Below are 12,148 nucleotides of genomic sequence, written 5' to 3' on the forward strand. Positions count from 1 at the left end.
GTGTGTGTGTGTGTGTAGGCTTCAGATCCAGAGGTCCCAGTGAAGGAAGCAGCTCAAGCTGCCCTTCAGAAGAGCCACAGACTGCTAAACCAAGCTAAACAACTTCAAAATGATGTCAAAGGTGTGTGTGTACAATATGTTGCATACAGAACATACTATATACATATATACATATATATATGTATATTTAACATTGCACGTAATAAAAAAAAAAAAGAGTATTAATAGTAATCCCGGACATATCGATACACTATCGTTTAAAAACATATCGCGATAGTAAGCTCTATCGATATTTTTTCACAGCCTTATTGCATAGATAGCTAGACATTTTGTAAAACATACTGTTAAATTGTATTTACTGTTTGTCTTCCGTACGCAATGTCATCTTGCTAGCATAACATTAGCTTTCCTGCTTATTGCTGAGCCAACGGGTTCTATTAGCTTAATGTACGATCTCTTGTTAAGTCCTATCTAAGGTTCCTTCTATGTACTGGAGCAGTGAACAACGTTTCCATTACATAGGAACTTTATGGGATGGTAGTGATTGTTCCAGCTCTCAGCAAACCCTTGGGAGTTATCAGGGAAACTGAGTGATGGCGTGTAAAAATCTTTTTTTGGTTGGAAAATGCTAAATGGTCCTAATTTTACTTCTTTGGCAAGTGACTCTAGTATAAGCAGGGTATTGCCTCTCGAGGTGTCAATAATCAGGAATGAATGGACTTCACGGAGGCAACCGTCCGACGAGCAGCAGACTCCCCGTCCAACATTAGTTCCTGATAATAGACACTTCGTCGGGCATCCTCCCTTGCGTAGTCTTTAAATGGATTACAGTTCTATCATATTCATAGTGTACACAAGTCTTAAACAGTTTAACTGCTATCAATGTCACTCTTCGTGTGCCTCTATGATTTCCTGTCAGTCACTCTTCCCATTAGGGAGCTGAGGGATGTGGTTTTATTAGTAAGCAGCCATGGCTTCAAATCAAACTGTGTGTGTGTGTGTGTGTGTGTGTGTGTGTAGAGAATGCAGACGATGTGGCGGGGCTGAAGGGCAGAGTTAAAGCAGCGAGAGACAAAACCAAAGACCTGCTGAAAGCTGTCAACGGAACCATGGCAACGCTCAACGCGATCCCCAATGGTATGACTGCACAAATACACAGTGTGTGTGTGTGCGTAGGAGTGAGATAAAGAGAGAGTGGATCAATATCGCTGTGCCGATAGAGGTCAGTTGCTCTGGTAAACTTGACACATGTCAGTACTCACAGACACACAGAAATACACTGCAGTGATAGTGAGGTTGTTGAGCCACAGCGATGCACATGGTTGCTTTTGGATCAACATGCAGAAAACCTCTAAATGCAGCTACTACCAAGTGTAAAATGGGATGACCCAGGGGTTAACGCAGCTTATTTAATTCTAATTCAAATCCATGTGATCGAGTGAACGCAATACCATTCCATGTCACGGTCAGATGGCTAGAAACTAAATGGTTATCAGTCTGATTTTCACAGGATCTACCAGACCTGGTAACAAATGTCAGCAAGGATTATCTGCTGACGTGATGGGGTTAGAGTTTCAATCATAAACACCTTGATCCTCTAGCACACAAAATAAGGTTGGTATTCATGGCTGTAAATCTACAGGACTCTGAAGAAAAACCGTGATATGAAGGCGGCAAAGAGTCGTTCTAGAGGCAGGGTTCACTATCCAATAAAGACGACATTTTACTGAGATTAAGTGACCTTTATACACTCTCTGTACTACAAGTTCCCAATGTCAGCTGTGTTTCAGGATTCAGCATGATAGTCTTAGCTATGGTGTTAAACAAATGATAAAAACAACATTGCGAAATTGTCTAGTCTGCGTAGATTAAATATATAACAAACGAAAACTGAAGATACAGTATATCCCACACTACTTACCAATATAATAAAGCATAAACTGTACTGATCTGAATAGTATACTATTTTGACAGTTAATATACAGAAAAATAATGGACAATTGTGGAAATGTAGAAATTATTTTAGTTCTGTGTCAACTAATGGCAATCAAACTGCGTGATTCTCTCTGCCAACAACAACATGTTTTAAATATTTCCAATTGTGAGTAGCTTTGCTATTTCTGTTGTACGTTAGGGCGATAATAAGAGTTTCGAGAAATGTTGAATTAGACCAGCCATGTAGTATGGACCTGTGACAAAACTTAGATCTGTGTGTGTGAATGTGTGCAATTCCAGTTCAAAATGGTTTAGAATTACAGTCGGATTATACTACTGCGTTTGAGCCACTTCCTGCCTCCAAATGTGACCCAGGATCTGTCTTCTGAATGTTGTTTGTAAACCAAACAAAGCAAAAACAACCAAAATGCATCCATGAGTTCTTGTCCCAATATAAAATCAAACAATATAATCAGCTCAGGTTTAAGGTCACTCTGAAAAAAGTATAATAACAAAAATTGGTTCCATCATATTCACATTTTGACTGGACATTATATATCATTAGCAGCACAACATATCACAAAAACCCATCCACTGATGAATGTCATTTGTAAAGCTTGTGTGTTTCTGTTCGTTACATTCTTATGACAGACACAGCAGCTAAGCTAGCAGCCACGAAGGCTGTAGCAGCGGATGCTAACGCCACGGCCATAGACGTCCTGGAGCGTCTTGGGGATTTGAACCTGCAACTCCACGGCCTACAGAGGAACTACACCGAGCTGGAGGACACTGTCAATGCAGCCAATCAGATGATCCAGGACCCAGAAAAAAACAGTAAAGTTCTTCACTATTGGCTATCTACATAATAACATTATAATCAGAAAATATAATTTTTTTGAATATTCCAGTTAACATTTTGGGGGCTAGTTCAGCATTGATAAAGACTTTATTTTTGATTGGTTAATTAGATATTAACCATTTGGAAGTCACTAAGAACTATAACCGCTCTCTGAAAAATGATTTGCTATTGAACTTATTTTGTATGAAAAAAATGTGTTTCTTTCCTGTTTATCCATTACTCACTTCATTCGATGTTTTACCTCCTAAACATTGTAGTTTCACAAACAAAGTAATAACTAAAACCTGAAACTCAGTACCTAGTGAAAGATTTTTAAAATGCGGCTTTTACATTTTTTACTTTTCGGGCGGTATATGTATTTGTCATACATTGGTGAAATCAACCAAAAACTGACATTTGGTCTTTTTGTCTCTCTCTCTTTTTTTCAATCCCCACAGCCATCAGTATGTATATTTAAATTACCTTAGTATAAGCACTTATTGTTATAAGTGGTGCACCAATACTATGCTGTCATTACCAAATAATGACGAGAGTAATGTTAACTACCTGCCAGCACATATTTCTAGGCATTTGTTGGCTTTTCCTTGTGAAATAATTTGTCAGGACATTTTCAATCACCACTAAAACACTTTCTCATCAACAGCATTGTTTAATGGGGTGTTGCCAGATCAATGACAAAATGATCTGATTTCAACAACAGTATCGGTGCACCACCCATTAGTTTTATGATCATCTTTAATAGCTGTACAGTAAACAGTAGTTGCTTCTAATAATGCCTCCGTTCCGCTCTACCCGGCTCTGCTCGAGCATGACAGCTCTGCACACTGCAAAGCATGGAACTCTCTCTTTCTTAATTTCTGTGTTTTTCAGTTTCCAGCCTAAATTTTATTTGAAATGGTATAAAAGAAAGCTTCTCTTTGAATGCTGAGCTACACTAATGGTTCGACTCTCACTGCCTTCTCCATCTTTCTCGCTTGTCCACCATATTACTCCTCCTTCTTTGAGTAATATTGGTGATTTTCACAGCTGCCATAATTTCATGCTGTCTCAGCTCTAATACACTGGTATAGTATTTATGATAACAACTACTGTACTGCTCGGTATCACTACTCTACTTTTCATCTCTCACCCCTCAGTACACGCTGCAGGTGCTAAAGTGAAGGATTTAGAGGATGAAGCTGACAGGCTCTTGGAGAAGCTGCAGCCAATCAAAAAGCTGCAGGACAATTTAAGGCGAAACATCTCGCAAATCAAGGAACTGATCAACCAAGCTAGGAAACAAGCAAACTCAGTAAGTTGTCAACACACTGTCCAGCTGTCAGCCTTAAATACTTCAAGAGAGTTTAAGTGTATGATGACACAATCATGTCCTCAACAACAGTTTTACAATCATTTATTCAGATTTCATGGTCATAAATATCTGTAAACTCACATTGTATTACATTGTGTTGTATAATAAAGTTAATAAATGTATGCAATTATTTTTTGTGTATTATTTATGCAAGTGCAGTTAAACGATAAACGTTAAAAGTGACCATCCATTCTTCTTTTCCCTCCAAACCATGTCCATTAAAGTAATTTAAGGCTTCTTTTTACGACCTGAGGTACATTTTGTACCAAATACTTGATTTTAATGTCTGTTGTCTTCACGTTAGAAAAAGCCAGTTTGCATCACAATGCCAATGTTTGAAAATTACAAAAAGGTTTACGACAACAATTTCAAAGATGTGGATATTATTTTAATTTCTCTTCTTTTTCTTCCTCTTTGCAGATTAAAGTGTCCGTGTCATCAGGTGGTGACTGTCTCCGTAGTTATCGCCCTGATATCAGGAAAGGGAGGTACAACACCATCATCCTTAATGTTAAAACCACCACACCTGATAACCTGCTCTTCTACCTGGGATCAGCCAAATATGTAAGTATGCGATTTACTGAATATATAGCACAAATTAGCACAAGAAAACCCAAATTGTCTGTCAGGAAATATGTCATTGTCAAAATGCTTTCAATTGTATGCTCAGTCTCATTCATTTGTAGATATTTTCTGGAGGCTTATGTGAACCTCAACTATAACCAGAGCAGTAATATGACTGGAGGTTAACCGAACCAGAGGGCTGTCAGGAGTTGGTCCTCACAAATATAGACAACACCATTACCAAAACTTTACTTTAACTGTGATCTATCATCTATGTACAGTAGAGACATAAAGCTATCAATCAGAGTTATATTTGCATGATAATAACACTCATTAAGTCTGTTTGGTTAACTAATCTGTCTGTTTGATCAACCTTTGTCTATATATGACTCGGTATCATTGCTCACAAAAGAGAAAATCCAGTTGACACTTTCAAATTGTTTAAATGTTTCATATTAAAGCATTAATCATGTTTAATACAATGTTGTGGAGTATTTATCATACTTCAAAATGTTCCAAAAGTGTGCACACACACACACACAAACGCACTCAGAAGTATAGATGCACAGAGAGAAGCACACAATTGCATTCCCCTTTCTAAGCCACACACACACACACACACACACACACTCGGCCTACACACACTCCCAAAGTGATTTGTCTAATATGAGAATAATTAATTCTTCTTGACACATCACTCACTAACACCCTTATAAACATAGCACACTGCTGTTTTAAGGTACCACTGATAATCCCTAAGTGTGCGTGTGTGTGGTTATGTATTTTATGCATATATGTGTGTGTGTGTCCTAGGGAGCAGCAGCAATTAACAACAAGTTGATGTTGCTATCTGCTTTAGCCTGATTTCCCCTGAGAAATCACTGCTTTGCTTCATCTGACTGGGAAGTCTTGAAGGCGCATGCAAGCGTGTGTTTGTGTGTGTGTGTGTGTGTGCGTGTGTGTGTGTCTCTCACTAATATTCTCTAATAGGGAAGAATTCAGTATGAATAGTAATGCTCTGTTTGTGTGTGTGTTTGCGCGTGCACCTCCACCATTTCACTAATAGTGTGTTGTGCCAGTTGAATAACGACGACGCTGCCCTGTGATCTGTGCTAATGAATAATCGTCATTACCCTGGAGAGACAAGAAGGATAAGTGTGTGTAGTTATGTGTGCGTATATGTGTCATTTGTGTCTTCAAATGTGACTCCCTAATAATCTCTAATTGTGCATAATACTATATGAATAATAATGTCTGTGTGTGAATGTGTACTTCAAAGACAATATCCAGATGAGAGCATATGCTAAAAATTCTCTTATTACTTTTTTTGGGGCTCATACATAAGTAATACGACCGTTAATCAAAATACAGCAAGATCCTGCGAAAATTCACTCGTAGAGACAGATGGAGGAAACGTCAGTCTTTGTACCCTCAGAATAGACCAGAGCGAGGTGTGAAGTCGCTCCACCATTCACTCATTCACTGTTCCCTCAATGATAAATACTCTATAGGATTCTCTGTTGTAAGTAATCTCAATTGAAATTTTTGGGTACCTATTAATCATCATCGTTTCGCATCACTGCCGACAGTGTTGCGTAACTCGTGTTCTCTCATCTCAGGAGCAAATGCAAGAGTTGCATGAAGAGAAAACAAGAAATGATTGTGTGTTTTATTTATTGCATTATTTAAAGTAAATGTTGCGCAATCCATTCTTTGCTTATCTGGACACAGACTGTAATCACACCTGATGGCCAGAGGTGTATCTGATGACCTCTGTTTGAGATTTGTGAGGATGATCAGTATACATAACTTGCCTGAATACAAACTTAAACTTGTCATGTTTAATCCGCTATCTGATTACAGAGCAGTCATTTATAATGCTCATTGTTGTCGGACTGAAAAGCTAGGAGACAACCGGGGGTTAAAATGGGATTTGGCATGTGGGGGAACCCTAACAGCCAATCCACATACATAGAAAGTGTTTTCAGAAGCGCCATTTAACTTCTGTCACTCGCATGTCTCGTGGAACAAATGGACTTCCTTTAATAAAATGTATCACCACAGTTGGGGGGGCAGGATTTATATTAAGGTGCGCTGGCCCCCTTTAAAACTGCAAATATCCTGTTGTATATGTGTTTTGTGTTTCTCCACAGGCAGGTTCCCCTCACTCCCTACGGTGGGCGAGGAAATATAATCAATAAGTCAATACTGTAGATTTGTTGATTTCTGGGTTTACAGAAGACCGAGTCTTCCTCACGTCTCGCTTACGTTTCGCTTCCAGTGCTTATTCCTGTATGATCCGCGGGTGTATTGGTGCAGCGGGGCCAAATTACTGTGGGGTGACATTACTTTCTGATTTGTTGAGTGAGCATCTCGATGCCATAAGCCTGGAAGGAACAACCACACTGCAGCACACAAAAAATGAACTCACTTGACATCCTAATGTATGAAACTGCCATCAGATATATTTACTTATTAATAGAAGGTGCCAGAACGCCGCTCTTGATCGCTCAGGCCCACTTTAAGCCCCCCGGCGGCAACTAAATGAAACTTTGATTGTGGGTAGTGGGCAAATTTACTGCTGACAAAACTACTTTGACCAGCTTTTCAGCCCAACTCCAATTCAATTTCTCGTTTGTGCAATGACCACCATCACAAAGTGTTGGATTGCTTCAGAAATGTCCTCCATGTTATTTTCCCGATAGCATTTAAAGGGTAACTTCCCTGATTTTACACATGTAAGACAGTGATTTTGAACCTACGTAAACTAGGGACTTAAAGTCAGGACATTTAATCCGTCTCTTTCAGGACCCCCAACTTAATAGCAGTGCAGCACAAAATTCATGGAGTACCCATTAAATGCATTTGAAAACCCACGCTATACATGTATATACATCTGTATATATACGATGGCCTTGTGGTGGCCAATTACATGTTTAACTGAAGTAATCTGGTTTAAAATGAGAGGATACAATACAACAAACCTACATAACAAAGAGATCGTCTTCATTTATCTCTCCTCCTCCTCTCTCCTTCCTTTCTCACTTCAATTCCTTGTTGACATGATGACTTATTACAAGCAATATACTGCACAATGCCATATTTCAAAAACAGATAATATACAGTGCATTGAGCATATGTCTTCTGTGTGTCTCAGGTTGATTTCCTTGCCTTAGAGATGCGTAAGGGGAAGGTGAATTTCCTCTGGGACGTGGGTTCAGGTGTGGGGAGGGTGGAATATCCTCATCACACCATCCATGATGGGAACTGGCACAGAATAGAAGCGTCTCGGTAAGAAGTTAGCACACACACACACATACATACACATGCTTTGTGTCTCTGACACATATACAGTGTTTTTCATTCAAAGCCCTTTTCCTTGCAAACTCTCCGGGTTTAAATGTTTTTTTAATATTATTACTTTTTTATTATTATTTTGTGGTGTGGCACTGATGTTCGATATCAAATATTTAAGAAAAGGACTAATATATATATATACCTAACCTTCACTACAACTTAATCCAAACAACAACAACCGATAGCGTCAGCAAACATAACCCAACAACCACAGCACATCATTTCATTCATGCTGCGGTGGGAAACATGTAGTTTCACTTGGGAAATGCAGCCTTGACAGTGTGGCACATCATTACATAGATACAGTGTAATCTAGATCTAGTTTTTCTCTGTGAAAGCTTAATTGGTGCTGTATACAGGCCATCCGACACCAGAGCCACTCACACCAAGCAGACGTCCCACCTGCATCATATATTACCAATGCGCGAGATTTCCCAAATGTGTTTTCCAATGGGATCACACAGACAATAAGTCTTAAAAATGTCCCCCTCCTCGACAGAGAAATGCTGTTCCTGCTTTAAAAACAAACTCCAAGGTGGGAGATTTCACTTTACAGCTCTGGGGTTCCTCTGCTACAAACTTGTTCCACTACGCATTTCTATCATTCATCTTAAGCACCAAGAGTTCATAAAAACTGATTCCAAGTGGCTTCAACATCTTCAGTCATTGTAAATGTCTTCCAGGAAATATAGAATGGCAAACAAAGTAACATCTCAACCCGCTCTGTCTTCCTCCTTCTCTCTGTCTCCAGTAATGGGTTGAATGGGACCATATCCGTATATCCTCTGGAAGGCTCTATGGTTGGGATGATGCCGACCCCGGCCAGTGCCAACTCGCCCACGGCCTTCACCATCTTGGACGTTGACCAGAATGCCTACCTGTTTGTAGGAGGAATACTCGGCACTGTCAAGGTATGTCTGTCTCTTCGTCTGTGTCATCAAGAAACCTGTCGGTCGATCTCTAAATTCTCCTCCTTCTGTCTTTTAGAAAGCCGATGCAGTGCGATCAACAACGTTCACCGGCTGCATGGGCGAGACCTTCTTGGATGGTAAACCTATTGGACTGTGGAACTACAGAGAGAGACAGGGAGACTGCAAAGGATGTGTTGTCAGGTATACAAACACGTATTCATAAAGTTTTCATATTTTATAAATGCTAGTGCAGTGGCCGTTCAAAACATGCCTGTTCAGAACAGCCGTGAGAGAAGCTACAGGGTGCCTTGAAACTTCAGCCGTCACTTCACTGAACCAATTGTGAGAACTGCAATCGTGGTAAATGATGCCTAATCGTTCATTTAATAGGCAGCATGCAGTACATACTGATTGAGCATGTAGTATGCAGTAGGCCTACCTGGGTATGCAATATCAAACACAGCCGAGGGACTCGCAGTTACATCCGGCCCGGCCCGGCCAGGGGAGTTATTTTGCCGGCAGTGACGTTGTTAGTGTTATAAATTAGTGTGGCAAAAACGCACACAGTTACAGTTACAATGGCAAAGTTGCGCTGTTCCCGTGTAGGCTCTCTGCTAGGGATGCCCCCCCCCCCCCCCCCCCCCCCCCCAGAGAGAGAGAGAGAGAGAGAGAGGATAGAATAACAACAGGCCACTTCATTATCTTTGTTACTTTGCAATTTATTTTTGACATTTCCAACTCCTTTGACAGTTGAATGTGAAACGAAGCGATGGCAAAAATGGATTATTTCTTGTCTGTTTTTTTAGCCCGCAGCCTTCAGATGTTGAGGGGACAGTTCAGCTGGATGGAGAGGGTTACGCCGCAGTGGGACGACCCACCAGGTGGAACCCCAATGTTTCCTCCGTGACCTTTAAGTTCCGCACATTTTCCTCTGAATCTCTGCTCATGTATTTGGCTACTGAAGATATGGTATGTATGCAACATAGTGAAATGGGATGAAACCCACATGATTATAACCATCAGAACTGATAGCCAGGACTAACTTTTATATTTTAAAGGTACCATCTTTACTCCATGACCGTCCTGTTGATTTAAATGAATTATTGGATTCTTTCCCGCTGCTGTCTCTGTAGAAGGACTTTATGTCCCTGGAGCTGTCAGAGGGCAAGGTGAAGGTGAACTTTGACCTAGGGTCAGGAGTTGGCAGTGCCATATCAGCTAGCCGCCACAATGACGGGCGCTGGAAGTCCCTCACCATGTCAAGAAACAAGAAACAAGGTACACACAACAGCAACAATCCACACTAGGCCACGCTACGGTTGACAAGACTGGACAAGACAACATCATGAATGAGATTTGATAATCTGAAGCAAACCAAATTAGACTAAACTAGTTTAAATTATATTAGTCTAGATTACGTAAAACAATAAGTAAGACATTGGTTCCACATGAAAAGAAAACGATTACAAGCGGCATTCAAAATATGAATGCGTATAATGTGTTTTTTAAGATTAATGTGTCAAAGTATATCATCTCTGTCAGCCTGTTCTGTTGTTATTTACGTCTCTTTAACTGTTTACAAAGCCACGGTGACCGTAGTGGACATCGACAGTGGTGCTGAGGAGAAGATAGTATCCTCGTCTCAGGGCTCAGCTACTGGTCTGAACCTCAGGGAACACCAGAAGATCTATTTTGGAGGGCTGCCTACCATTGGAAACTACAGGTAAACACACACACACACACACACTGATTTAACACATTCATGTGAATATTTTGACAGTTGCATATACTGTACATGTATTTATTATAAAGCCGGCCGTAATATGTTATGTATATTTGATATATTTCATTCAAAGTGAAGGCAGGATTGTTCACTTTTTGAAGATAATGCAGATGAAGGAATTTTTTGTAATTTATATGTAATATTTTTTACCAAATTTTCTCAACGTAAAATGTCTATGACACTTCATTGCTGTTAAATTAAGCTACTTGACTGTTTTTGGTATAGTTTTTTTCAGATGAATGAATAAGCCAAGTCCACTCATCTGTTTCATAACCAATTATAACTCTTTTCACATCTTTTAGTCTGTCATTAAACAATCCATGGGGCAGAACGTTGAAAAGACTTGACAGGATTACATGAGTCATTAGTTACAACCGTGTTTGTGAAGTCTGTTAATGCTTTGATATTATGTTTTGTCTTAACAGCATGACAGCCAGGTAAATAAAGACATCTTATAATCAGTATATTTTGATTCATATTGCCCTCTGCATGAGGCTAGCCATGCTGATGACGTGTGTTTGTTTGTGTCTTGGCTGGCATCTGAGGGCTCCTGCTCCTCCACGCGGCAGCTGGAAATCACTTTCTCTATCCTTTATTAATCTGAATTTGATGTTTGTCAGTTCAGAAACATTTACGCGGAATTTCTCACATTTATGACTCTGCCTTACTTGAGTCATTACCATAAATATATTCAAATAGTATTTTATAATCAAAGTGTCTCTACACATTTTTTGTGGGACTGCAAGCAACTGAATTCACTGATTTGACAATTTATTTTCCCTTTCCTCTTGCATAATACTGCAACCTGGACAGTACCTGATATTACATACACTTGAATTATGCTGAAAACTGATTAATATCATGCAATCTGCATTGTGAATATGGACACACGGCATATTTAAACTTGACATCCAAGCATCGCTCTGCTTCTGGATACATGATGCAATAGCTTCCCTGCTGCAGTAATTGAGCTTTTTCATTATTACACTACTGAGAGACAGGAAATGCCATGGAGTTTGACATTTCTTTAGCTGTATGTACTTTTACTAAAACTATTATGATATTTTTATAGGTCGGAGGTCACTTTGAAGCGGTATGCTGGCTGTCTTCGGGAGATTGAAGTCTCGAGGACTCCCTATAGTCTCCTCAGCAGTTCAGATTACACTGGGGTCACTAAAGGATGTAATGTAGAGGTAAGAGTGTCTACAGCTATGCGGTATATTTAAACTCTTACAACACTTAGATTCTATTACAGAGGTAATAGAGGACTGTCTACTTGCATGTCACATATGTAGAAATATACATCTGCAGTATAGTATTTGCAGAATCTGCTAAAACCTCTCTGTATAATCGTGTTAAGATTGTCCACTTATATTATTATGCACTGC

At 39.7% G+C, this 12,148-nt stretch overlaps 1 protein-coding gene across 1 annotated transcript in view; it reads left to right on the forward strand.

The window, feature by feature from the left end:
- lama2 (laminin, alpha 2) overlaps nt 1–12,148 on the forward strand; it is a 128,737-nt gene that overhangs the window by 98,533 nt on the left and 18,056 nt on the right. The window contains exons 46-59 of the mRNA XM_076084056.1: nt 19–121; nt 1,021–1,137; nt 2,587–2,769; nt 3,232–3,237; nt 3,931–4,085; nt 4,566–4,709; nt 7,867–8,000; nt 8,818–8,977; nt 9,054–9,178; nt 9,784–9,946; nt 10,111–10,255; nt 10,562–10,700; nt 11,186–11,197; nt 11,833–11,953. Of these exons, the coding sequence (XP_075940171.1) occupies nt 19–121; nt 1,021–1,137; nt 2,587–2,769; nt 3,232–3,237; nt 3,931–4,085; nt 4,566–4,709; nt 7,867–8,000; nt 8,818–8,977; nt 9,054–9,178; nt 9,784–9,946; nt 10,111–10,255; nt 10,562–10,700; nt 11,186–11,197; nt 11,833–11,953 (1,707 nt within the window). The remainder of the gene's footprint in view (nt 1–18; nt 122–1,020; nt 1,138–2,586; nt 2,770–3,231; nt 3,238–3,930; nt 4,086–4,565; nt 4,710–7,866; nt 8,001–8,817; nt 8,978–9,053; nt 9,179–9,783; nt 9,947–10,110; nt 10,256–10,561; nt 10,701–11,185; nt 11,198–11,832; nt 11,954–12,148) is intronic.

Source organism: Anarhichas minor, unplaced genomic scaffold (assembly GCF_050575085.1).
Source record: "Anarhichas minor isolate MPS153535 unplaced genomic scaffold, ASM5057508v1 ptg000136l, whole genome shotgun sequence".
Taxonomy (NCBI): domain Eukaryota; kingdom Metazoa; phylum Chordata; class Actinopteri; order Perciformes; family Anarhichadidae; genus Anarhichas; species Anarhichas minor.